The 27,855-nt window shown below is 41.6% G+C and overlaps 1 protein-coding gene across 2 annotated transcripts; it reads left to right on the top strand.

Moving 5' to 3' along the window:
• Window positions 1-608: 608 nt before the first annotated feature.
• On the top strand, window positions 609-26,603 carry PAFAH1B2 (platelet activating factor acetylhydrolase 1b catalytic subunit 2). Of its 2 annotated transcripts, XM_082683483.1 has the most exons (6): window positions 609-1,161; window positions 9,521-9,608; window positions 15,766-15,855; window positions 16,980-17,096; window positions 18,944-19,066; window positions 23,300-26,603. In XM_082683483.1, the coding sequence occupies exons 2-6, from the start codon at window positions 9,528-9,530 to the stop codon at window positions 23,576-23,578; spliced, it is 690 nt and encodes a 229-aa protein (XP_082539609.1). In that variant the 5' UTR covers window positions 609-1,161; window positions 9,521-9,527; the 3' UTR covers window positions 23,579-26,603. The 2 variants fall into 2 exon arrangements, with proteins under 2 accessions (XP_082539609.1, XP_082539610.1); XM_082683484.1 differs by lacking the exon at window positions 9,521-9,608 and having other exon boundaries at window positions 997-1,161.
• The last annotated feature ends 1,252 nt before the right edge of the window (window positions 26,604-27,855 follow it).

Below are 27,855 nucleotides of genomic sequence, written 5' to 3' on the forward strand. Positions count from 1 at the left end.
GGTTTTTTTTTTTTTTAAAGATTTATTTATTTGACAGAGAGAAATCACAAGTAGACAGAGAGGCAGCCAGAGAGAGAGAGAGAGGGAAGCAAGCTCCCTGCTGAGCAGAGAGCTCGATGCGGGACCCTGAGATCATGACCTGAGCCGAAGGCAGCGGCTTAATCCACTGAGCCACCCAGGCGCCCCTATATCTTGGTTTTTATAGTATTTGTAACAGGTTTTGTCAGAAAATTACCGTGTATCCCGTTGCCCCCCACCCCCACCCCGTCCCCCATCATTTCAGAGCGCTGGAAGGCTCTACCTACTACCTGGCATGGGTCTGAATGAGGTCTGTCCAGCCTTAAAGGGCCAGCTCAGGGCTGTGTTCTACCAAACCTCTCGCTGCCCTAAGTCTGCGTCCATCTTTCGCCCTCCTTCTCTACTCTTATAGGTCCCGCATTAATATAGCATTTAGCAAGTACTCTTTTTAGTGTTGACTTTGTACATGTATGTCTTCCCTTAAACTGGATGGGTTGTTAAGGAAAGGACTCGCCAGCCCCCTATGATATCACCTTAAGAGGCGGTGCCCCCACATCCGTGCATTCATCACAGAAACAGAAATTCCACTCATAATGTAACAGACTGTCTCATTAACCTTGGGGCCCTATTTCCCTCCCAGTTGCAGCAATCTGGTTTATTCCAAGGGGTGGAGAAAAGGAGCCAGGTTGGCTGGGTGAGAGAGGAATGGCGTCAGTGTGAGGTCATGCCACATTGTCCCGAATGCCACCTCCACTCCACGGTGACATTCACGCAGGATTGAAGGATGTAGCTGGACGAAAGATAGTTTGCACCTCACGCAGACTGTGTGCAAAAAGAGGTCAGGACAGAGAACAATGCGGAGAACCTCGCGGGGCGTGGCAAGGCACCTGCGCGCCTGCAGCGAGTGCCGGCAGATAGGGAAGGCGGGCAGCGAGGAGCCACGCGGAGGCCGCGCAGGATGAGGCGGGACTTCCGGAAGCCATTTGCTTGAGTGGCAGGGGAACCGGAAGTGGGGGCGCTGCTGCTGGTGTTGGGGCCCGAGGAGGGACGCGCCGGAGCGGGGCCGCCGGGACTGAGCGAGCGACAGACGCGCCACCCGCCGACGCCGCAGCCGCTTGGGGCCCGCACGGACCCTCTGCCTGAGTGAGTGCAGCCAGGGTCGCGGGAAACCGGCGGCTTAGAGGTGGGGGTCGGAAGGGCCTGCGATTTGTTATTGTGAGAGGCCCGCGACCTCCCCTCCCCCACTGTGCGGGCCCCTCCCCCGCGCCACCTCCCCCCTCCCCGCCGACCCTTCGGGGCCCTCGCGCGCGCGCGCCTTCTTCGCGGTCCTGCGCAGCTTTCCCAGCCGCCCGCGCTGTCCCCGGCACCCCCCGGACCGCTCGCCGCCCCCCTTAGAGCCTCCCACTGGCACCCCACCCCCAAACCTGCCCACTGGGCTGGGCCGCTAGCCGCCGTCTCCACCCGCCTTTCCCGGGGGAGGGGTTCGGAGGAGGACTAGGGTGGCGGGGCGGCCGTCCCTCCCCGGCCCACCCCGGCCCACCCCCCTCGAACAGGCCTCTCGGCACCCGATCTCGCTGTGGCCGGCGGTTCGCCGCCTCCAGCCCCGTTTGTAGCAACTCTTCTGCCTCCTGTCTCAGCTGTTGCCTCTTCCCTCCATCCCCGCGCCCAAACCTCTGACCCTCCCTTCCCTTTCCCCCTACCGGAGAGGCCTTTAACGCGGGCCCAGACCCGTTACTCGGGGGTTTGTTGACTGGGCACTTTTTCCTCCCCTTTTGTTGAAAATTTTCAACTCTTTAGAAACTTCTCCGTTTCGTCTACTGTGTTCAAAAACCCGCAGACTGTCACGGCTCCGAAGGGATTGTTTCTTAGAGGGCCGTGTAGTCCAGCACCTCATTTTAGGGACGAGGCCCAGACAGGGTTGAAGATTTGCCCAAGGTCAACCAGCTGCTTAAAAAGGCCAATAGACAGATTTTCGCAGGTGCTTTTTACCAGGTCCGTCCATGGCCATTCACCATACCAGATCGAGACTTTCTGGCCTGCAGGTTTGCGATATACCCGTTGCATGGTGACTCACTGTTCTGCTTCTCATAGCTCTCAAGCCTGCGTTGTTTTCCATGATAGAAGCACAAACCTTAAGAAAAGCAAACACTTCAAGCTCTGGCTTCTTTTTTAGAACGCCTGCAGAGAAAGGGAAGATCATCTGCACCCACTCTAGGATTTCATTTTGTACAGTTTTAAATTGGGGCGAGGGGGATAAAGGTGTGGAGAAAGGAGGAGCAAAAAATAGAGTATTGTCTCTCCTGAGCATTTGAATACAGCTTTGCCCCGGATAAGCCTTCGGTCTTTAGATTCTCCTGGGCACATTGTTCTGATATAAAGGTTGCCTCCTTGTGGGGGAGCAGGGGAGGAGTAGGAAATCATTGTGCTTTAATTTGTTGGCTTGGGCGGGCATTTGATAATAAATTATGGATGTGCTGGAACCCCTGGACCCACCCACCAGCCCACTGAGGCAGGGCATTCTGGATGAGGCTTTTTTCCCTTTCAGAGTAAGCCTGCCAACTCCCTCTGAAACAGAATGAAGAATCTTGGGTCAGAGTGGACACAGTCTAAATCTTTTAATTCTTGGTGCAACTTTTCTTCTCCCTCTGTTTCCTGGTTAAACTAAAGATCCAGCTGAGCTTGAGAATTTATATTTCTTTGTTGTTGGAACTGGTTTCTGATTAAACACGCTACACCAGCTACACCACATACTGGTATAAGTATCTGGAAATTCTGGTGCTCTCTGTCACAGTCCTAGTTAAGGCAGAAGGAAGATAGAAAATATAGGAAGGTTGGGAAATGTGCAAGTTGCTCATTTTTCCGAAGAATTTATATTTTAATGGACAATTAAAGATTTCCTGGAATAGTCTCTCCTGGTAAATTAACAAAACTTTTGGTCTTCAGACCTTTATCTCTATTCTACTTGGTTTCTCTAACTGAACCTGCCGTTTGTGATCAGAAGTTAGTGACTTAAAATAATCCCCCCCAAAGGGATTATTATGAATCGGGAAGGTGAGATGGGAATCAGAATCCACCTCCCTGTTGGTACTTTTTTTTATTATGTTTCTGATTACAGGCTCACCGTTACCAATACTGTTGTGTATGGTATTGCTCTGAGGCAGGAAACCCAAAATCATTCAGGTTTGTGTGTCCTATCACAGTCTGTACTCTGGATAGCTCCTGATTCAGTCTTCATTTTCTCTTATAAAGAATATAGCAGTTTACTTTATTTGACTCCCAAATTTGAATCTTCTAAATGCATAGATCGCTAGATTATGCATTTCCAGCTTTGTTCGTAGGAGACTGCATGGGCTCATGGCTCAGTTTTTCTTTACTTGCTCTTCTAGGATGTTACCAAGCCATAGTCATCAGTAAAACTGAAAGCTACTTTGTATTGTGAGAATTTGATTTAGCAAAACAATACAAAATCCAAGTGTCTGAAGGCCCAAAGAAACAAATTTGTGCTCAGATACTTTGCCCTTGTTGAGGAGGAAGGATGACCTTGTATTCATAGTTTAGGGGGGAAAAAAAAGACTACCTAATTGGGAATATTTTGCAGTCTTCTCTCAATTCTGTCTGCCTGGTAGCCTCTGATAAGTGACATCTTTTCTCTCTGTTTCTCTGTCCCTGTTTCTTCATTTTGCCCATGAAGAAGTTTAGTACCTATATGAAAGTGTTTTGCTCAGCGTATCAGGATGCCATTAAATTTGGTTAGTAATGATAAGGTGTATAAATGAATCAAATTAGTAAATGAGAATTTATCATGTCTTTTCTATATAGAGTCTTAACATCCTTTGCTCAAGAATGATAGGCTTTGGAAGTCTATCACTCTGAGTTCCAGTTTCAGCTCTCCCTATCATGGAGCAGATTCTTTAAATCCCACTGAGCTTCAATTTTATTAAAATAACAAAGCGCTGGGGTGCCTGGGTGGTTCAGTCAGTTAGATGTCTGCCCACCCTCGCTCAGGTAGTGAACCCCCACGATCCAGCAGCCCCAGGTCGGACTCCCTGCTCAGCTGGGAGCCTGATTCTCCCTCTCCCTCTATCTGCTGCTCTCTCAGCTTGTGTGAGGTGTCTCTCTCTCTCTCTCTCTGTCAAATAAGTAAAATCAATAAAAAAATAAAGCACTTAGCACAGTGTCTTGTAAATAGTAAGTTCTTAATTTTAATTGTGATTATTATTTTACAACAGTTATTTACCTGTTGGAGGAAGTTTGAAAATCCATGTTAGTAAATTGAATCCTAGATCCAGAAAGATTTTAGAACTTAAATAGACCATTGGTCTTGAAAGTAGAGTATGTGCACTCCCTGGGGGTTACAGACGATGAATCATTGGAATACAGGAAATAATTTAGAACTTCTTTTTACATTTATTTTTTTATGTAAAAGAAAAGAGTAAACTTTATTAATATTTAATGTATAAATTAACAGTAACTCATATATTTACTTTGTAAGTAAATATATAATAGGACACACTTCAAAAAGATTCTAGAATATTAAAGATGTTTGGGCACCGCCAATCTGGACCAGTCTTTACTCATTTGCTTTAGTTCACTTTATGCTTTCTTGTTGGGATTCACCTTGCCTCCCTTTGACTCTCCATTGGGGGAATCTATTGTGAGAGACAGGCCATGTCATTTTGTAGTCATACTTGTTAGAAATTCATCTAACTGCACATTCTGTCCACTGGCCCTACTTTCCTATTTGGGGACGTGCAAAATAAGTTTAATATCTCTTCCCAGCGATCTTCAGATAGTTCGACATTTATCTCTTATCTTCCTCTTCCCTAACCAGTTTTCCTACAGATTATAAACATGCCTATTTCATTTAGCTGTTTCTAATATGACAGGCTTTCAGTTTCTTACCAGCTTGACTCCTTTCCTCTAGACACCCTCCAGTTTGTCAAAATTCTTTAAGCTTTTCAAGGTCTGAATATTGTGGGGCACCTGGGTGGCTCAGTGGGTTAAAGCCTCTGTCTTCGACTCAGGTCACGATCCCAGGATTCTGAGATTGAGCCCTGCATCGGGCTCTCTGCTCAGTGGGGAGCCTGCTTCCCTCTCTCTCTCTGCCTGCCTCTCTGCCTACTTGTGATCTCTTGTCTGTCAAATAAAAAAAAATTTTTTTAATTATTTATTGTATTTTTTTTTTTTAATTCTTTTTTTTTTTTTTTTTTAAAGATTTTATTTATTTATTTGACAGAGAGAAATCACAAGTAGAGGGAGAGGCAAGCAGAGAGAGAGAGAGAGGGAAGCAGGCTCCCCGCTGAGCAGGGAGCCCGATGCGGGACTCGATCCCAGGACTCTGAGATCATGACCCGAGCCGAAGGCAGCGGCTTAACCCACTGAGCCACCCAGGCGCCCTTATTTATTGTATTTATTGAATATTGTATCCCAAGAACTGAAATGAAGTTGAAGTGCCCACATTTTATCTTTTAAGTGGTGAGAGATAATGAAGGTCCCTTATATTTGTAGTATGTCACTCTTTCTTGTTCTTGAACAACAATCCCCAGGAACAGTAGTTTCAGTTCTATATTCATATAGTGAGAGGAGAGATTATTTTTCTCTATCTCAGTAGTGGTCTCTCAGTTGATTTTGTGTCAGTTAACTTTTACCTCAGAAATACCGAATATGTTAAGAGTCTCTCCAGGCAGGAAAACAAATGAAAGCAAACTAATGAAATAGTTGGGTTTTTCAAAATTAAGGGATGCCTGGGTGGCTCAGTGGGTTGAGCATCCAACTCTTGGTTTCAGGTCAGGTCATGATCTCATGGTCCTGGAATCCAGCCCAGGTGGGGTTCCCTGCTCAGCAGGGAGTCTCCTTGAGATTCTCTCTCTCCCCTTTCCCTTCACCCCTTCTCCCACTTTCTCTCTCTCTCTCTCTCTGTCAAATAAATAAATAAATATTTTTAAAAATAAATTAATTTTAAAAAAAAGATTCTCCTCCTTTCCCTCTGCCTTTCCCCCCTTTTAAAAAAGGGAAAGAAAACTATTTAAAATTTTAGGAAATAGCCTTTTGAATTAGTGGAAAGTGAAGTTGTTTGTTGCTCTGTTTCTTATATATGTAATTTTGAAATCCATAAAGTAGGAAAACTTCTTTGCCCCTTTTCTGTCTTAAGGCTAATACAGCTGCTTGAACAGCAGTAAAGAAAGCTTTTTTTAAAATTAAAACTACTGGGGCACCTGGGTGGCTCAGTGGGTTAAGCCTCTGCCTTCGGCTCAGGTCATGATCTCAGTCAGAGTCCTAGGATCGAGTCCCGAATCAGGATCCCTGCTCAGCAGGGAGCCTGCTTCCTCTTCTCTCTCTCTCTGCTTGCCTCTCTGCCTATTTGTGATCCCTCTCTGTCAAATAAATAAATAAAATCTTTAAAAAAATTTTTTTTTAAATTAAAACTACTATTAAGCACCATGTCAGATTTAACCCGAATAGCTAGACTTCAATCTAGGATTGAACTTGGACCCAAAGAAACTTTTGTATAGAACATACAGAATGTTTTCTTAGTTTAAAAACAAAAGCAGGGTCCCTGGGTGTCCCAGTTGATTAAGGGTCTGACTCTTGGTTTCTGCTCAGGTTCATGGTCTCAGGGGCATGAGATTGAGCCCCAAGTGGGCTCTGAGCTCAGCAGGAACTCTGCTGAATTTTCTCTCTTGCTTTCCCTGTGTGTGCATGCACTCTCTCTCACAAATAAATAAATCTTAAAATAAGATTTTATTATTTATTTATTTATTTGAGAGAGACAGACAGACATAGTGAGGGAGAGCACAAGAGGAGAGGAAGGAGCAGGCTCCCCGCAGGGCAGGGAGCCTGACTTGGGGCTCTGTTCCAGGACCTGGGGATCATGACCTGAGCTGGAGGCAGACCGTTAAGTGACCAAGCCACCCACGTGCCCCCAAAGTTCAGTGTTTCTATGTGACTGTTTTAATCCCCTGTAGTCATTTTTTTCTTTTTCCTTTAGGAAAATCTTTTAATTTTCCCTTACTTTTCTCAGGCAATGAAGCCTCAACCAGATAACCATAATCTGATTGGAGCTATACAAATTCATCTTGTGGTTTTTCCCAATCCTTGTATTTTATATGATGTTTTTAGCTCCAGGTAGTTTATGTTGTTTGGGTGAAACGGTTAGATATAAGAACTTTTAGGGAGTCAGCATGCATTGCTTTGTGATTAGGGGGCCAGATGTGTTGTTACTGGGGTCAAGCAAAACTGACTTCGTTCACTTACCGCACAAATTAGCTAAAATATCTGAGCCTCGTTTTTTTTTCGTTTTGCAAGGATTGGAAGTGGTACTTATAAAACATGGCATATATAGCCCTTCAGATGGCTATTATTTTCTGATAGTTGCAAATTTTAGTAATCTAAAGAAATACATACAGACAGAGATGGTCCCCGACTTAATAATGGTTCTACTTAATGACATTTTGACTTTACAATGGTGTAAATACTGTGTGCATTCAGTGGAGACCATATTTCACTTTTGAAGTTTGATCTTTTGTGGGGGGGTTGCTGGGAGTAAAGCCATAGAAGTTTATTAAGTGAAGATACAGGAAAAGCTCTGAAAAGTGAGAGGGGTCTGGACAGGGTTGCCAAGGAGGGCCTTTGGGGTTGGTCTTTTATAGAAAGCTAGCCAGGAAACTTAAATCCTTACTTTTAGGAGCTGGTTATTCTTTGTCAGTCACAGGTGATTATCATAAAGACACCCACCCCACAGGCCACCCACCCCCACACCTAGGCCAGATGGTCCCCCATTCTACATGCCATGGACAGGGTTTGGAAGTTTGATCTTTTCCTGGGTTAGGGACATGCGGTAAGATCCTCTGGTGATGCGGGGCAGTAGCAGTGAGCCAAAGCTCCCACTCAGCTACGTGACCATGAGGGTGAACATCCAATACAGGGACAGCTGTTCTGATTCTCATGTCCATTACGGTCTTCAGTAAGTTCTGTGAGATATTCAGTCCTCTGTTGTGAAATAGGTTTTTGTGTTAGATGATGCTGCCCAGTTGTAGACTAATGTGTTTTGAGCACGTTTCAGGTAAGCTAGTTTATACTATTTGGTAGGTTAGGCGTATGAAATGTGTTTTTGATTTGGGATTTTTCTTTCTTTTTTTCTAGATATACTTATTTATATTTTAGAAAAAGAGCATGCAAGTAGGGAGAGGGACAGAGGGAGTGGGAGAGAATCTCAGGCCAACTCTGCTGATCCTGGAGCCCACACAGGGTTCAGTCTCAGGACCCTGAGATCACAACCTGAGCTGAAATCTAAAGTGCCCCAGGTGCCCTGATTTAGGATATTTTCAACTTACAATGGATTTATCCAGATGTAATCCCTAATGTAAGTTGAGGAAGACCTGTACACAGGGTATGGATGGTGTTTTACATTTCCAGTTAGATACAGGCTTAACCCTAAGCTTAATTTTCTTAGACCTAATGCATTTAGAGTGGAACTAATTGGTTTGCATAGTTAGTGTTAAAACATGGGTTTGCTTCTGTAATGTATTTTTCATGAATGAAGGTCTGTTTTCACATTTCGAGCTTTGTTACTTTCTGATTCTCAAAAATTACTGCTTTGGCAATCTAGCGTGTTTTGTTTACTCAGTAAATGCTTATTGAATGAATAGAACTCAATCCTCTTTCAGAGAAAGCTTAGCTCTGTTAGATGATAGCAAGGGAAAGTAAGGGAGTGGTCCGCTTTTCTTTACACCACAAAACCCCAGATGTTTTTCTGTTTTTCGTCATCCTTTGTATATGTCAAGTGATTTCTTGAGCCTGATGTCTGTAGTATGTGTTCTCCAGAGTTGATTGAAAACAATCTGGTGTCTTTGTCTTTCTAGATTAGCATATCTAGGTTTTCTGAATTTTGCTTACTCCTTTACTGTCAGATTCTATATTTGGGCTCAGTCATTAATAACATTTTCTTAATGGATACCTGTCAAAAATAAAATACCTAGTAAGCATTTGTCAAAAGCCAGTTCCAAAGCCTATGGCTGGTTTTGTCACAATCTGTAATAGTTACTTGTGTGATATTTAGTAACCAGTGGACTCTGTTCATGGCTGTAGCAATTTTCCAGTGTCTAACTGAAACAGCGTAAGAGGCTCTAATACAGTTTTCATTGAACCCTTAAGTGTCTAATCCCTTGTGTCGTTTGGTACTTACATTAACATGTAATCATGAAAAATTAATGTAGATGTAAAGTATATACTTGGAGCAGATTTTTTCAGTGTAATGCACTATTCCTAAATGATATTCAAACCTCTCTAGAAGTTTCGGGATGCTTCTTGATATTCACGGGACTTAAGTAGTCATGTCCTAGAACTCATGTTTACTGAAAATCAACTCCAGTTGTTTCATTTCTAGGCAAAACTACAATGAGACTTAAATTACTATTTAAAACTTAACATGTGGCATTTAAGGGGTAACGAATAAACATTCCTGTTGATGAATGAAACGTGATGTCGACATTTGTCCCCTCAGGTGTAGAATGAGCCAAGGAGACTCAAACCCAGCAGCTATCCCACATGCAGCAGAAGATATTCAAGGAGATGACAGGTGGATGTCTCAGGTAAAGGGAAGTGCCTATGTATTACTCACCCGAGAGGAGTCTCTTCAGTTTTCTAGAGTCTTTTGGCCAAATCCACAAGAGTACATTTTTTATGGTCGATAAGAATCATCACTTTAAATAAAAATCTAATGTTATGCTAATGTTGTACATAGTCACCAGACTGATGTTGCACCAGAGGAATATTTTGAAAGCGTAGTCATTGCCCCCTGTTCATCTTAAAAGATAACAGTGTTATCTTTTAACATGGTCCTGCCAGTACTTACATTAACAGTGTTAATGTAAGTACCAAGATTCAGATTACACATTTTTGTAAACTTTTTAAATTTTGAAGTAATTTCCGAATTATACAAATACTGCAATACTACCGTATTCTTCATCCGGTCCTGCCAGTTATCGTTTCGCCCCATCGGCCTAAATGTTCTGTCTGTATCTACTTGGATGTCTACACACCAACATTCAGTGTTTCCTGAACCATTTGAGAGGAAGTTGCAATCATCCTGCCCCTTCACCCCTAAATATTTCAGTGTGTTTTCCAAGAATAAGGACATTTTCTTCCACAACTACAGAGTAGTTACTAAATCAGGAAACTTAACATTGATATTATGCCATGTTCACATTTCTCCATTTGTCCCAATGTTTGTATGTCAGTTTTCCTTCCAGTCTAGGACCACACATTGCATTGCATTGTCCTGTCTCTTTATTCTCCTTTACTGTGAAATGTATCTTAGCCTTTGTTTTTCATGACACTGACAGTTTGGAATATAGGCCATTTGTTTTGCGGAATATTCTTCAATTTGGGTTTACCACTTTCCTCCTAATCAAGATTGAGATTACACATTTTTGGCAGGATATCAGTGAAGTGATGTCCTCAGTGCACCACATAGAAAGTACCTGATGTTGGTTTTTCTCATTGGTGATGTTAACTGTGGTCACTTGATTAAGATGTTGTTGGCCTAAACCAGATCTTATTTATTATGGTATGGACTCCTGGGTTCTTATTCTTCCCAGTGGGCTTATAGAACCCATTGTAATTTTGAAGGTCATGCTATCCCAGGTTTAGCAAGTGGGAATCCTGTCAGGGCGGCTCCTGTGTCTTCTTGATGTGTTCCATTGTTCTTTAGCACCATGTCCTCTTTTATTATTAGCTGCCTTTTAATAAGCTGTTACCATTTAACCATAACTATATTTAACCTTCCCCTGTGGGTTTCCAACCATATTTCCTCTTTGGAATAACAAGCTCTGTATGATTTTATGTACCCAGAGTTTTGCATTTTAGTATTTAGTGATTTTGTTTTTACTCTGTGTTTATACAACTGTACTAGTTGTATAGTTCTTTCATTTTTGTCTTTCCAGACTTAAAAATCAGTCTGTCAACTAGCTTACTTTGAGTGGTAGTTAGTACTTTTTTTTTTTTTTTTTTACTTGTATGGATCAACTGCATGGTTATTCTTAATATTCCTAGTTTGTTTATATATATATATATATATTTAGGATTTTACTCATTTATTTGACAGAGAGAGAGCTTGCACAAACGGGAGTGGCAGGCAGAGGGAGAGGGAGAAGCAGGCACCCTGCTGAACAGGGAGTCCAATGCAGGGCTCGATCCCTGAGCCAAAGGCAGACTCCTAACTGATTGAACCACCCAAGCACCCCAGTTCATTTATATCTTAAAAAGTATTATGAAGGGGAGCCTGGGTGGCTCAGTGGGTTGAGCCTCTCTGCCTTGGCTTGGGTCATAATCTCAGAATTCTGGGATCAAGCCCCACATCGGGCTCTCTGCTCAGCCGGAAGCCTCCTTCTCTATCTCTCTGCCTGCCTCTCTGCCTACTTGTGATCTCTGTCTGTCAAATAAATAAATAAAATCCTCCAAAAAAAAAAAAAAAGTATTATGAAATCCACTAACCATCTGTGTATTTACCACTCATCCTAAAAAAAAAAACATTGCTAATAGAATCAATGTCCTGTGTATACTCCTTACTGATCATTTTCCTTTTCCCACCTCCCCACCCCCAAACCAGTATCCTAAATTTGGTGGGTTTTTTTTTCACATGCTTACATACTATGTATATAAAATTTCTAAACTGTATATATAGTAGTTTTGCATGCTTTTAAGCTTTTTGTAAATAGTATGTTTTTGAATGTATTTTTCTGCAGTGTATCATACATGTTAAAAGCATAGTTTTTTTCCTCCGTATGTTTTTTATTTTTTTTTTAAGATTTTGTTCATTTATGTTAGAGAGCGCTGGAGTCGGGTAGGGAGGGGAGAGAGAGAATCCCAAGGACAGTGCATGCTGAGCGCAGAGCCTGATGCAGGTCTTGATCCCGAGGTCCCTGAGATCCTGACCTGAGCTAATGCTTAGCCGACTGAGCCATCTAGGTGCCTCTTCTCTTTAAATTATATATTTTGCTATATAGGAAGATACCAATTAGGTGCATTTAGGCCATTTATAACTTTATTAAAAGTTAAAACTAAAACTAGGTGTCTCTGTTATTACTGACATAAATTAGCAGGCTTTAAATTAGCATTGACTGGAAAAAATAGTCAAATGGAAGAAAAACAGGAATATTAAAAAAAAGTTTCTTTTTAACCCGTATAGAAGGGTAACTTTACTAAATAATAAAATACATGCTCAGATCTTGGTTTCTTTGGTCCAATGAAAGGAACCAGGGCTACTTGGAGAAATGATTGCATCTATAGCTAGCGTAAAGGAAATAAAAGATGAACACATAGCATCTTGTAGTGCAAGAGAGCAACTACCCAAAAAAGAAAAGAAAAAACAGATGTATGGTAGGAATATCACAGAAGTGAAGTGTCCATAGTACATCTCATAGAAGTCATGAGATACTGGCTTGTCTCATTGATGTTACTCACTTTGACCCCTTGAGGCCAACCCGAAAGAGCACCCAGATGCAAAATTGGACAGTTTGAGCAACATAATAAATCATATTATTGGTTTATAACCCAAAGGATAAAGTAAATATTCACGAATCCATTTTGCTATAAATGAATGGTTGGATAAACAGGGGGAAAGAGACTAATTTTAATTAATGTAGGGGCACCTGGCTGGCTTAGTTGGTAGAGTGTGCTACTTTTGATCTTGGGATTGTAAGTTCGAGCTAGCCCCACATTGGGTGTAGAGGTTACTTAAAAATAAAATCTTTTTTTTTTTAAGATTTTATTTATTTATTTGACAGAGAGAGATCACAAGTAGGTAGAGAGGCAGAGAGAGAGAGAGAGAGAGAGAGAGAGGGAAGCAGGCTCCCTGCTGAGCAGAGAGCCCGATGTGGGACTCGATCCTAGGACCCTGAGATCATGGCCTGAGCCGAAGGCAGCAGCTTAACCCACTGAGCCACCCAGGCACCCAAAAATAAAATCTTTTAAAAATAAATAAATACAGAAGAAGGGAGGGAAAAGAAACCCCTCACTAGAACACCATGGTAATGATCACTGTAGGGAAGGTCTGTCAGTGAATACTAAAATTAGTAAGCACACCTTTAAGGAGAGAGAGTATATTTGCCTAGCCTCAAAAATATCCCCCTGAAAATTACCTTGGTGGTTTTAACATATAATCACATATTTTTTGATATCCCCTCCTTCCAGAAGGTAGAATATATTAATTCCCCCACGAGTGAGAGCTGGATTTAGTGTCTTTTTTTTTTTTAAGATTTTATTTATTTATTTGACAGAGAGAGCGAGAACACAAGCAGGGGGAGCAGCAAGCAGAGGGAGAAGCAGACTCCCTGCTGAGCAGGGAGCCCCATGTGGGGCTCTATCCCAGGACCCTGGGATCATGATCTGAACCAAAGGCAGACTACTCAACTGACTGAGCCACCCAGGCGCTCCTTATGTTTTATTCCTAACAAATACAGTATGGAAGGGAAAAATAACAGATAGTGGAGAATCCTAGCAAACACCCCCTTAACCAAACGGTCAGTGTTAACATCCACCAGTAATAAATCATGTTGATATCATACAGCAAGGGCACACACATCACCTCCATGGTAGTCTTCCAGAATAATTCGTCACATCAATCTGTTCATGACAAAATATCAGACAGACCCAAATTGAGGGAAATGCTACAAAACACCTGACTGGTACTAAACCTGTCAATGACATGAAATACAGGGAAGGACCAAAAAACTGACCCATGATGGAAGACACCAAGGGGACATGTAGACCAAATGCCATGTGGTATTCTGAATTGGTCCTGGGAATAGGAAAAGGACATAGAGGAAAAATTAGTGAGATCTGAATAAACTATTTTTTTTTTTAATATTTTTATTTTAGGGGCGCCTGGGTGGTTCAGTTGTTAAGCTTCTGCCTTCGGCTCAGGTCATGATACTGGGATCAAGCCCCGCACCGGGTTCCCGGCTTAGCAGGAAGACTACTGTTCCCTCTCGCACTCCCCCGGCTTGTATTCCCTCTCTCGCTGTCTCTCTCTTTGTCGAATAAATAAATAAAATCTTAAAAAAAAAAAAAATTATTTTAAGTAATCTCTATACCCAATGCAGGGCTCAGACTTACAACTTTGAGATGGAGGGTCCCATGCTCTGCTGGCTAAGCCAGCCAAGTGCCCCCGCCCAAGTAAGCTAAGATGTTAACATTGAAGGAAGCTGAGTGAAATGTACATGGGAATACTGTACTGTCTTTGCAACTCTTCTGTAGGTCTAAAGTTATTTCAAAACAAAATGTTAAAAACTGTCATGATTAAAAGAAGTTTTGAAGTGATAATATTTCCTGCTGTTCTTTTGTGTACATTTGATATTTTTCAGAAGTTTTTTTTAAGGGTGATACTAGTTATATGTTTTCTGAACTAGAAAGTAGACAAGCTAGAATTTGAACATAGGCTGTTCTGTCCACAAAGCTGGACAGAAGGAGGTACACATAGTCAACTATTTAAAGAAAAGGTGAGGAGGGGCACCTGGGTGGCTCAGTGGGTTAAAGCCTCTGCCTTCAGCTCAGGTCATCCCAGGGTCCTGGGACTGAGCCCCTCTTCTCAGCGGGGAGCCTGTTTCCTCCTCTCTCTCTCTGCCTGCCGCTCTACCTACTTGTGATCTCTGTCTGTCAAATAAATAAATAAAATCTTCAAGAAAATATTTTAAAAATTAAAAAAATAATAATAAAGAAAAGGTGGGAAGGCCTGTGGAAAAATGGCAAGAGGAAAATACTCCCAAATGGTAGTTACTGGGTTAAGATGGTAGAATTCTAAGTGTTTTGTTTTGATCTATTTTTCTAAAATTACTGTACCTACTTTTATACTTAAAAAGAAAACAGAGTACCAGGACCTGTAGAATAGCAGAGCTTAAATTCCATGACCTTCTAGAACTGTGAACTATTTTACTGGTATTAAGAGGTAGTTGGCACTATAGTACTAATGTGGGGAGGAAAAGTGTGGAAGTGTTCCTGCTCACAGCTGTAGTTGTATTCATGCCCACTTTATCTCTTCAGTTTAAAAATACTTATTGAAATAGTAGTAATTTAAGAGAAAGGCTTGACTCCTTCTTTGCCATTGTCTCACAGTTGGAGGCGAATAGGCATTTTCAAAGGCCATGTTAAATATATCCAGATAAGATACATGATTCTTAATTGGTTCCTACTTCCAAAAAAGAGTATTTTACCCAGCTCTTGGAACAACTGGAAAAATGGAATAGAAACTGAATATTTCAGGATGATTGTTCATTGTCTTAGATGTGGTAATAGTTTTGTGGTTTTATAGGAGACTGTCCTTACTCATGCTGAAATATTTAAGGGTGAAGAACCACACAGCATTTGCCGCTTACCTTCAGATGGTTCAGCAAACAAGCAGATAAAGCAAATGTGGGAGAATGTTACTGTTGAATACAGGCAGAGGATATACAGATGTTCATTGTACTGTGGCTTTTCTGTGTCTGAAATTACCTTTTAAAAAGTTTGAGGAAAAGATAAACTAAAATACATGTTAAATGTTTGTTTCTATTCTGGTTTCAGTTTCCTTGAGCATATTAGAATGATCAGTGTAGAAAAGATGGGAAGAAAGTCCCAGCAGTTCATTTCAGACAAAATAAGTAGAATGTTTAACAACAGAGTAACTGGTTGGACAACTGCTCTTTCTAGACCAAGACCTCTCACCAAGAACAAAATGCCAGTTTCTAATGTTTTTTTCCTTTTTCAAACCAGCACAACAGATTTGTCCTGGACTGTAAAGACAAAGAGCCTGATGTACTGTTTGTGGGGGATTCCATGGTGCAGTTAATGCAGCAGTACGAGGTAAAGGTGGAAGAAGAGGTGGGGGTGGGTCTTGGCTACTAAGGTAGATCCATTCATCGCCAGCAGACTTTGACTCTGAGCTGAACCTATAGGCTTATTCACGACACTTTAGAGAAGGTCTAGTTCAGAGTGTGAGGGAGGTCAGACCTGCATAATGGGATTCTTTGTGCCACCAAGCGTGATGAGACAAAAAATTTAGAATTGTTTCTGGCTCCCTTTTTTTGCATTGGTTTCCAAGAAGCTTCCCTGTTACATTTATTTACTTTAATTTGTCCTGGTCATGATTCCCAAGTCTTAACTATGTTTTACATTTTCTTATTTTGTGTATTTTTTTTTTAATTTATTTATTTATTTACTAGAGAATGTAGGGGAGAGGGAGGGTTGGAGGGGAACAGAGAGAGAGTCCCAGGCAGACTCCACACTGAGTGCAGAGCTTGATCCCATGATCCTCAGATCATGACCAACAGACAGACACTTAACTGACTCAGCCACCCAGGTGCCCCTTATTTTGTGTATTTTTGTGGGGAGCTTTTTTTTTAAGATTTGCACACTTCTAAGGGCAATTTAAAGGAAAAGGCAGGTTGATTCCTTTCTGGCTCCAGTGCTAGATTTTTTCATCTCATGGTTCTACTTCACCAAATTCATTTTAATGTGTGAGTAAAGGGAAGGGAGAGCTTACTGAGTTGGCACCTTGAGTATAAATGCTGGGACCTCCTAAGGGGCATCAGGAAGGACTGTGACTCCAGTATTGAGCTGAGGTCAAAGGCTGCATTAAGAACTGAGTGATAGAGGGGCACCTGGATGGCTTGGTTAAGCATCTGACTCTGGATCCCGGGTCTTAAATCTCATAATTGTGAGTTCCAGCCCCACTTTGGGCTCCACACTGGGCATGGAACCTACTTAAAAAATTAATTAAAAAATATATTAAAAAATAATCACAGAAAGAACTTAGTGATACAGTGCCATCCTCAGAGCCCTGCAAACACCGAGTTGCTCACAATTTGCAGCATGACATTTGGATATTGAAAATGAAAGTCATTCTTTCAGGTGCCTCACAAACACATCACAGTGGAGGAATTTCATTTCCCACTCAGTTTAAATAAAGCCAGTTTTTCTCTTTTTAGATATGGCGAGAGCTTTTCTCCCCACTTCATGCACTGAATTTTGGAATTGGGGGAGATACAACAAGACATGTTTTGTGGAGACTAAAGAATGGAGAACTGGAGAATATTAAACCTAAGGTGAAATGAAACTAATGTTTTAAAGAATATCTTTAATCTTGAGTCTTTTGCAGGTAGTTAAATTGTCTGAAACTGCTAATAAAAACAGATTGCTTCTTTAAAACATTATTTTGCTACCGTCTTTGCTTTGTGCCCCCTTAACGTCAATGATATTTTTGTCCTTGCTTATGAACATTGCATAGAGGTATTAAAAAATCAGCGTACTGCTTGCTTAGGTTGTATTTGTAGTTGTCAGTAATGCTCTTCTTCAGCTATAGGAAGGGATCTGATGCTCATGCGGCATGCTGTTTTGTAGACATGAATGCAACACCAGGGGGAATCTGCTCAGACGTGGCCACGGTGGCAGTGCCATGATTCACTTCAGGAAGAAATTTTAGAGCTGTTTAACCATCCAGACAAATTAGTAATCAAGGCCTCCCAAGTTTTTCTGAAGAAAATTTGAATCAGATGTGAACAGATGTTCATAAATGTGTACCATTACCTTAACACATCATAAATGTCCTGAGTTGGCACACTGTGGATAATCTTTTGCTTTGTTGAAAGTATGTTATTTTTGCCTTTAAAAATTTTTTTTGTTTTTTGTTTTTTAAAAAGATTTATTCATTTTAGAGAGAGAGCATGAACAGGAAGGGCAGAGGGAGAGAGAATCTCAAGCAGATTCCATGCTGAGCCCGATGCAGGCCTTGGACTCATGACCGAGAATGTAACCTGAGCTGAAAGCAAGAGCTGGGCGCTTAGTGGATTCCACCACCCAGGCTCCCCTTTTTTTTAAATTTATTACTTATTTATTCATTTAAAAGATTTTTTTTTTTTTTTTTTTAAATTTAGAGCACTGCTGCAAGTGGGGGGAGAAGTAGAGGGGAGAGGGTCAAGTGGACTTCATGCTGAGTGCAGAGCGTGATATGGGGCTCGATCCCATGACCCAGAGATTGTGATCTGCCTCAAAATCAAGAGTCAGACACTTAACCAGCTGAGCCACCCAGGTTCCCCCCACCTATTTTTTTTTTTTTCTTTTTTACGATTTTAAGTAATCTGAATATCCAATGTGGGGCTTGAACTCACAGCCCCAAGATCAAGAGTCCCATGCTGTACTGACTGAGACAACTAGCAACTAGGCACCCCTATTTTTTGGCCTTTGTAATAGAAAAACTTGTCCATGTTCCTTTCTTTTGTGACAGGGTAGAAAGTTACTTTTTTGGGTTGTAGAGTAAGGGATCTGTCTCTAGGTGACAGCCACCTCATAAATTAATTTTTTTTTTTTTTTTTAAGGAATAAAACTTGTTGAAACTTCATCTAGCCTCCTCCCCAGCTACTCTTCAGTATAACTGTGTGTTTATTTATACTATTACACTCTCTTGGGTACTTCCATTATTTTTTTCTGGAAGTCAGGAAGTTTCTATGGCAGGAGTTGCAAATATTTTTCCCTGGCTTTCTTAGATTTCACCTTTTTAAAATATTTTCTTCATGATGCAGAGTTTTTATTTTTACACAGTTGAATTTGTTACTTTTTTTGTGTAAGATCTGAATTTTAAGGATTAGCTTCCAGTTCCACAATGATGGAGGAATTTTGTCGTTTCCTCCTCGTATAGTTTTATTGCTTCTTAATTAATCTGCTTGGAATTTATCCTGAAATATATGAGGCCTAAGTCAGTGTTTGAAGATGGCTGTTCAGTTGAAGTTATCCCTACCATTTGACAAGTTCACCTTTCCTTCTTTTGTTTTTTGAAATGAGATTTTTATCTAAAGAGTGAACAATAGTATCTGAACACTAGATTTATATCCAAACATTTCTTTATTCTTGGTTATTTACCCCTCATCCCGCTTTTTTCTTCTTCCCTCAATTGTAGGTCATTGTGGTCTGGGTAGGAACAAACAACCATGAAAACACGGCAGAAGAAGTAGCAGGTGGAATCGAGGCCATCGTCCAACTTATTAATACAAGGCAGCCGCAGGCCAAAATCATTGTATTGGTATGTAGTCTTCGGGTCGGTAGTCTTTGATGTCATCAAGTCAGGTCAGGAATGTTTTTAGAAATAGGATCACTCATGAGTATAGAGAATCTTTAGGTAGAAACAGTGTGTGATTCTCCTGAGAGGCTCTTCTCTGATATGTCCTGTTGTGTGTTCCCAGACCAGCTGTGGGAGTCCTCTTTTATATGCTCATCCTTGTTTAGAGGTGGTTGTCTCAGCCTTCGTGTTTTACAGTTTTTAAAATTAGCTATGAGACTTGTCCTAGCCCTGAATCTCTTTTTATTAGACTGGGTTTGAATTAACTTAGATGTGTTGTTCGGTCCCCCCATTAATATGTTAAAGGTGGTATATTTATTAGAATTTCTGAATTCGATAAAACATTGGAGATTCTGTTAGCCAAAAAAATGGGTGCTTTATAGTCTTACTTCTAATAGAGAATGCTGCCCTTTGTGGAATTACAGCATTAAGTCTTCATAGTCTCAGAGATAATAGCTGTCTTTCAGTATGAAAGTTTACCTGTAGATATTTGTAGCAAAACTAAATTCTGAATGATATCTGATATGTATTCAGTTCTATAATGAGATGATGTTAGCATGAGGATCAGACCCAAGACACTGTCCTGGGTCCTGGACATACAAAAAATGGGTAAGACGTTGTCTCTCTCAAGGAGCACACAGTCTAGTCTAGTGGTAGATGGGCACAGCAGTATAAAGAGAGAATTAACATACTATATGCTAATAGGAGTAATTATACTGTATACTAAGGGAAAAATGGGTTTTTTTTTCTTCTAAGATTTTATTCAGAGAGAGTGCATTCCACGGGGAGGAGCAGAGTGAGGGAGAGAGAGGGAGGGTAAATGAATCTCAAGCAGACTTGGTGCTGAGTGTGGATCCTGATGTGGCGCTTGATCTTATGACCCCGATATCATGACCTGAGCCAAAACCAAGACTTGGATTCTTAAACCAGCTGAGCCCCAAGCGTCCTATGAGAACAGGTAGATTTTAGACATAAAAGCTGTCACTTGACAAGATTTTATTTATTTATTTATTTGACAGAGATCACAAGTAGGCAGAAAGGCAGGCAGAGAGAGAGGGGGAAGTAGGCTCCCCACTGAGCAGAAAGCCCGATGCAGGGCTCGATCCTAGCACCCTGGGATCATGACCTGAGCCAGAGGCAGAGGCTTTAACCCACTGAGCCACCCAGGTGCCCCATCGTTTGACTATAGTTTTAAAAGAATTCGTTGGTCTCCAGACAAATGGAGAAAGGAAAGAAGGCATGATAGAGGGAGGGGAGGAAAATGGTAAAAGGCTTATACTTGTGTGTGTTTGTTGTGAAAGTGAAGGGGGGTGCTTGAAGAATTTTAGGGCTGTCATTGAACAAAGTTCAAGGCTGGAATGGGTAGGAGAAAAAGGCAATGGCCAAGTTATGTAGGGATTTGTATGCCTTGGTAGAGGAGTTTGGATTTTTCTTATTGGTGCCAGTGCTTATTTTTTTATTCCATGGTATTTAATGTAGTGCACGTGTTTATACCCTAGTATTACTCCAGAAAGGGTTGTGGTCATGAGTCCACCTCTGAGGTACAGTGGCTGGTACTGGAGCTGCTTAGGACACATTTGTTGTATGAATGTTGCCGAATAACTCCTCTATAAATAGTCTTTGTTTCAACCAGACTTAAATTTGATATACACAGGTGTTCTCTACAACACCCAAACATCAGCAGTACCCTAAATGACTCTGTGAGAGAATGATTGCAGAAGTCACTGAACGTAATAGCCACGATCCAGTGACAGTTATGAGAATTTTGTGGAAACAAGATTTTTTTTTTTAAAGATTTTATTTATTTATTTGACAGGCAGAGATCACAAGTAGGCAGAGAGGCAGACAGAGAGAGGGGGGAAGCAGGCTCCCTGCTGAGCAGAGAGCCCGATGCGGGGCTTGATCCGAGGACCCTGGGATCATGACCTGAGCTGAAAGCAGTGGCTTAACCCACTGAGCCACCCAGGTGCCCCTGTGGAAACAAGATTTATGACGCATTTAAGTGGAAAGTCCAAATACTAAGCTATATGTATATTTTATTTAGAATTACTTAAAATACAAATGACCCTTGAAGGGCACTGATCCCCATACAGTCGAAAATCTGTGTATAACTTTTTTTTCTAAAATTTAACTACTGATAGTCTAATCAGAAGCTCTCCTGATAAGCAGTAGATTAACACATATGTGGCACGTTATGATGTACAGTATTCTCAACAACAAAGCTAGGAAAAAGAAAATGTGACTGAGAAAACCATAAGGGAGAAAAAATACATTTACAGTACTATATTTATTGAAAAACATTTGGGAATATGTGAGCCTGTGCACTTGAAACCTATGTTGATCAAGGGTTTGCTGTAGTCCTTTGGTAAAGAGATTAGGGGCATGATATTTTTCCTTTTTGTTTCTTTTAACATGATAGTATTTTAGTAATTAATTATTACTGGGAAAAATCACATGGTATACCTTTGGTATTTTCATATTAAGGAAAATGCAGTGCAAACACACATTGTCCTTGTTTGAAAATCAGAGGTGCAGTGCCCTGTTCTTAAGGTTTACTCATTTTTTTATTGCTTTGACTATTGGAGCAAAGTGTGTGTATGTTGTTCACTGGCCATCCTTTCTGGTTGCTCACATCTCATCGAGACTTAGATACGGAATCACGGAGGGCAGTTCTTTGTGAGTGCTAGATCCAGAGCCCAGTGCTTTACCAGTTATGTAAGCGAGGGTTGAGGATTGACTTCATCTGTGGAATTCTTTTTTTTTTTTTTTTTTTAAAGATTTTATTTATTTATTTGACAGACAGAGATTATAAGTAGGCAGAGAGAGAGAGAGAGGAGGAAGCAGGCCCCCTGCCCAGCAGAGAGCCCGATCCCAGGACCCTGAGATCATGACCTGAGCCGAAGGCAGAGGCTTTAACCCACTGAGCCACCCAGGCGCCCCATCTGTGGAATTCTTGAGGCGCTTAACAATGAGAGGAGATGGTCTAAGGTAGCAGAGTCATAAGTATCCATAGTTCTCATTTGGAACTACACAATCACATAATAAAGTAGTAGTAAAGCTTCCAACATTTTTAATTTTAAAAAAATTAAAAGCGGATGTGTGAACAAGTATTTACTTTGGCATAAAGCTTTTTTTTTCCCTTTCAGTAGAATACCCACAGAAAATCTATTTTTTAAAATAAAACCTCTTCACCGTAGTCCGTAGGAGAAATGGGTAGAAATTTTTTTGCCTACGTAGGAATAACTTGTGTGCTGTCATTAGTTACAAACTGACTGAAAGGTTCTCGACAGTAATTTTATAATAGGGTCAACATCTATAAAAGGACATTTCTAGTTTGAGATGATCAGCCTTGCTCTTGCCACATAAGGGTGGACCTTTATCAACTATAGGAGGACAGACCCGGGATTTATCTGAAAGTTAGAGAATTAACGTAAGTTAACAATGAATGTAGGAAATACCTGTTTTATCCCAGCAGATACTATGTGGCTCTGATTGTTCAAGAACACATGTGCTCCCACTGTTTCTCATGTACAGTAGGACAGGTTCCATGTAGCATCCATAAATACAGCCAGCAGTGGAGCTAGATGATTCTGGTGACTGAGTGGAGAGTGAATTGAAGGGACAACCACACTGGAGGTAGGAAGACCAGTCAGGAGACTTAACATTAACTGAGTGAATAGTGATAAGTTTCCAAGCCAGAGCAGCATGTGTTACCGGAATGAAAGGGGCAGAAATGTTTTGGAAAGTACTGAGGATGAGTAGTTTAATTGTAAATAGATAAGGTATGTGAAGTGAAAGACACCGAGATGTTGGAATGGTCAGTTGCTACAGAGAATGTGGAAGGAGCATAGCCTCGGAGATGATGAATTGGTTTTGGACCTGTCAGGTCGGGAGTGCCTCAGGAAGTTTGGGAAGTTTGAGAAGTTGGGTTCTGGGCTACAGCGTTCAGAGTGGGCCGAGCAGTGGGTCAAGGACAAGACCCTGAAGCATACCAACAGTTAAGGGACGGGAGGAAGAGTGGTCAAAGAACTGTCACTAAAACCCATCTAGTCCAGAGTTTCTGGTCTAGTGTTTGAGAAATCCAAGTTTCAAGAGTGTCTAATGCAGCAATCCTTCCAGGAATCTTGGAAACCACAGGTAAGTCAGGAGAGAAAAACCAGCGACTCTTCTCATCTGCTCTTCTCTGCTTTGCCCCAGGGTTTGTTACCTCGAGGTGAGAAGCCCAACCCGTTGAGGCAAAAGAATGCCAAGGTGAACCAGCTCCTCAAGGTTTCCCTGCCGAAGCTCGCCAACGTCCAGCTCCTGGACACAGATGGGGGCTTCGTGCACTCGGACGGTGCCATCTCCTGCCACGACATGTTTGATTTTCTGCACCTCACAGGAGGGGGCTACGCAAAGATCTGCAAACCCCTGCATGAACTGATCATGCAGTTATTGGAGGAAACCCCGGAGGAGAAACAAACCACCATCGCCTGACTGGCTCCCATCAGTGTTACTCGCACCCCAGCTTCCTCAGATCAGTTATATCACTGGCACTACAGAATCCTTCTCTTTCCTAAGGCACTTTGCATTGTAGAATGTTCCTGGATGTTCATATCTAGTGTTTGAAGGGGAGGAGGGATTTAAACTGGTCCTGTACATAGAAGGTTGGTTTGACACAGGAGACAAATTAGCCAAGGAAGATTGTTGTTTAAATTCATTTGAAACCAGAAGGGGACTTTTTTAGTTGTATGTGTGACATACTCATTGAATTATCACAGTTTTTCCTAGGACAACATCGAGCCTAAGGACTGAACAAAATGAAGATTTTTTTTTCTTGGCTTTTCTTTCTATGGATTATGTCATATAGAGTAACGATCAGGATCACACCAACTTGGCTTTAAAACAGATGTCTTTACCAGTTTTTAAAGTTAATAATTTAGCCCTGTGTTTTTAGTTTGCTTTACTCCTATGTATTCACAACATTTTCTTAACATACAGCATCAGATCGAACATGCTTGTGATTCAGATATGGGAGATGCTATGGTTACAAGTGAATTTGTTCCACTTTCTTAATCTTTCCCATGTTTAGCAGTGGAAGATAGGTTTTGCCCCATTTGGGGGACTCTACGGAGGGTATTATTTTTATGCTGCTGAATATCATGTCTATAATAGACCCATGCATGCAGCCTTTCCTCCCTCTTACCCCTCATCCCCTCTTTGTTTTTTGGGGGGGTCCCTGTTGACATTACAGGCTTTTAACACATTTTTGATCTAGGAGCTTTGTTTCTGGAAATGTAAGTCCCCAGCCATTTACTCTCATGATCCTAGTACTGATGTGCAGCTCATTCTTGTGTGGTGCTCTGTGCGTAGTTGGTGTAGTGCTGTCCACATTTGGAGTTCTGGTTTGGTTTGGTTTGTTTTTCCCTCAAAATGTGCTACACTTTTTTTGGAGAGAGAAAAAAAAAAAAAGGCAACCAGAACTCTGTTTCCCATTCCATAAGCCCTGACATTATTTCGAGTTTTATAGTATCTTAGGATGTATATTTTATTTTTTTATTGGCTTAGTTTTTTAAATTATATCAGTCCAGGAAAATTTGGCCTTTTTTCATGGGGAAGCAAATGGAGCCGCTCTTCAGAGTAGGCATTCTGCCTTGATCCCACCGTTTTAGAGAAAAAGAACTAGGTTTGTTTGACTTTCAGGGTTTGAAAATTTCTTTCAAGAGAGCTCTTTATGACCTTAATGGTTTGCTTGAGCTTCAAGCAAAAACAGTGGGACAGTACATGGTTCATTGTTAGTATACCTATGGGATATGTACAAACTGGACCTACAAACAAATATTTTAAACTGGACCAGGTGGGTATTGGAGTAGCCTATCAGAATGTGCTGTGCACTGATTGTGCTTAACATTCAAGTTCAGCGACTAAGGCATATGTCCGATGTTCTGCTTGCAAGGCAAGTGCTGGTGCTTTGGTGAGTTGGAGGGGTTGCTGATTTGTGCTAGGAGCCACTTCTCATGGAGAGGGATAGAACTTGGGCTGATGTTTTTCTTGTGAAACATCTTTCTAGGAATTTTTTTGTCTTATTTTTAGTCTTTTTTTTTTTTTTTAATACGTGTCTGAATGTATCATGTCTTCACTAACGACAAAGTACATGTGATGTTTACTAGACTCGTTTCTCACATTAAGGTTCCCTCAGTTTTTAGGAGCCCAGAGTCTTGAGTTTATCAAGACAGGTTTTTTCTTAGCTGAGGCATAGTTCTAAGGAGGGCAGAGAAGTTTGTGTGCGAGAAGACCCATCTTATCCGGGTCTTTTTCCATTTGTCAGAGGGCGGGAGTATCGCCCAGACAAACCCATTAGGTTATTCCTGCGGCATGCGCTTCTGGCTTCCCTCTTGGCTAAGGATCAAATAGCCCTTGGTGAGCTGACCTTCGGCTCCTTTGCTTATGTGTGTAAACCTTGGGTGTTACTACATTTTATACCTACCAGAGCGATTCGAGCAATAGTATTTGAACCACTAGCCTCTTAAATAAAATCTGCCCCATTGCTAATGTGCAGATACCGAGTCCACTTTCATTTCTTGCCCACTTTCTTTGCACTGCTTTAGGCAAAAAGTGTTCATCTGTTTTTCTTTGATCAACATCCCTGTTTGCTGCAGTGACAGAACTTAATGCTTACTCTTTGGATGTCTCTCTTTATACTTTCATGTATATTTAAATGTTATGCACTGTCCAAATGAAATGTCCTAGTTGTCATTGTGATTAAGGGGCCAACTTTCCAGACAGCTAGCAGAGGTGTTCTGATCCTCCCTCCGAGCAAATTTCCATTCCTTCGCCCATCCATTCCCGATACATTGCCGGCAGCCAGTGATGGTTGTGGATTTCTGTGGACGCATTGTAAATGTGGCAGGTTGAGGATGTCCTGCCACGGATGACCTAAGGCCTGGTGTTTTGCCGCCTCCGTATCCTAGGCTGCCACAGGCAGTGGTCTGGCGCCCACTTTAGGGTCTTTTTGGACTGTTGGAGGCATCTTTCTAAACCAGAACTTCTGTGAAAAACCTTTACCCAGCAAAACAAATCTTGAGTAGCTCATGCCCTGCTCTTAAGAATTCTGTCTCTCGTTAACAAACAGAAACACTTTTAAAAAAACCTAGTCACTGTTTACAGTTGTATGCTAAAGCCTGAAATACTGTCTGTGCTGTGGTGTATGAGCATTGCCAATTTTATATTTATTGCAGTGAAGAAGAAACTAAAAATATATGAAAATGAGGAGCATGTCCACGCTCCTAAATCTGTGTGGGTGCATGTGGGAGAAGTGAGTTGGGGTCTCTTGAAAGGAGGCTTTTTGGAGTGGGGTCTCCCAGGCTTCTCCTTGGTGTTCCTGCTTGGGGATCACTGCTGCTAGCTGACTGGACCTCCCCAACAGAAGTTTGTGATTCTGCTTTGGCGAAGTTTCATTGACTAGTAGAACTCATTCTGTTTTAGTGCATATTTCAATATAAATGTAAACATTTCACTCAAACTTGCTTATGTCTTTCTGTCTCCTTTATCAGAGTCTGGATTCCAGTGGGTGGGGGGGAAGGGGATGCCTCCCCCTCCCACCCCCTCCCCAACCTTATCACAAGCACATTGGGTACTTAGAACATCCTGCCGCTTTTCCAGGGAACTGAATGTACTGGGCTGACTGTCTCCACATCTCAGGGTTGAAGGAGGGAAGGATGGGAGGAGCAGATACAGGGAACCCTCACTAGACACCTGGGGAAGTTGTCAAAGGAAGTATTTCAGATTGCTTATGCGTATCTGTCAGTTAAAAAGAACTGATTCTTAAACTGTTAAACTAACCTCTTGGTCTTTTTTCCTAATTTCAGTCTTCAGAATTTGTAATTTCCACGGTTTCTCACTCTATTCCTCACACTAATAATCATCAGTTTCCTTTTTTACACTTCAGAGTAACTCTGTTACTCTTCCCCTCCCCCCCAGCATGCACTCGAGTACTTCAAACTAATTGGACTATTTTGAGTTCTTGGGCCATCTAGGGAGAAAACCCTACTAATATTACGTAGGTGTATCCATCCCCTTTCTGCTGTTGGCTGAGAGGCCCGGGGAGAGATAGATGGTATCCATCTAAGAAGTCCTATAATTTTGGTGCCTGAGCTGGGATTTGAACCCAGTTTTAAAACCGGATTTCAGAGTCCTTGCTTTGCCACTTTCATCCAATCTGGGCTGTCTTTCTAGTTGTAGATTCTGATTCAGTGAGTTCATGATAGATACATTCCTAGTTTCCTTTCAGTTGAAGGTCCTGGGAATGAAGCGAGCATCTTCTCACCTGGACCAAGCCAGCAGCTTCCTTCAGAACTTTCTGCAGCTGGTATACTTCGTTACCTTCTGTCCTCCACACGGCCACATGATTATTAGAATTTATTTAAAGTTCGTTACCTGGCCATCTTGCTTTCTTCCTGAAACCAGCAGTAGAGTGAAATTGTGTTCATGGAGCAAGAATTTGTGGTGGTACACATGAAGGAGTTCAAAGACTGCTTCACTGTTAACATGTCCATTAAGTTCAGACTGACAGGAAGACACTTGGGTAAATGATGTTTAAGATCTAAAGGAATCAGGAAACTATAGTCAAATGGCAAAAAGATAATCAAATTAGAAAGTTACCAGCTTCCATGTGCTGAGGAGTTGGGGGTGGGGACCACAAGGGTAGATGAAAACATTGAGGGTTCATCCATACAGAAACTTAAAGAAAGTACAGCTTGCCTCCTTGTAGTCGC

The sequence above is a fragment of the Mustela nivalis genome, assembly GCF_964662115.1.
Source record: "Mustela nivalis genome assembly, chromosome: 9".
In the NCBI taxonomy this organism is placed as follows: Eukaryota; Metazoa; Chordata; class Mammalia; order Carnivora; family Mustelidae; genus Mustela; species Mustela nivalis.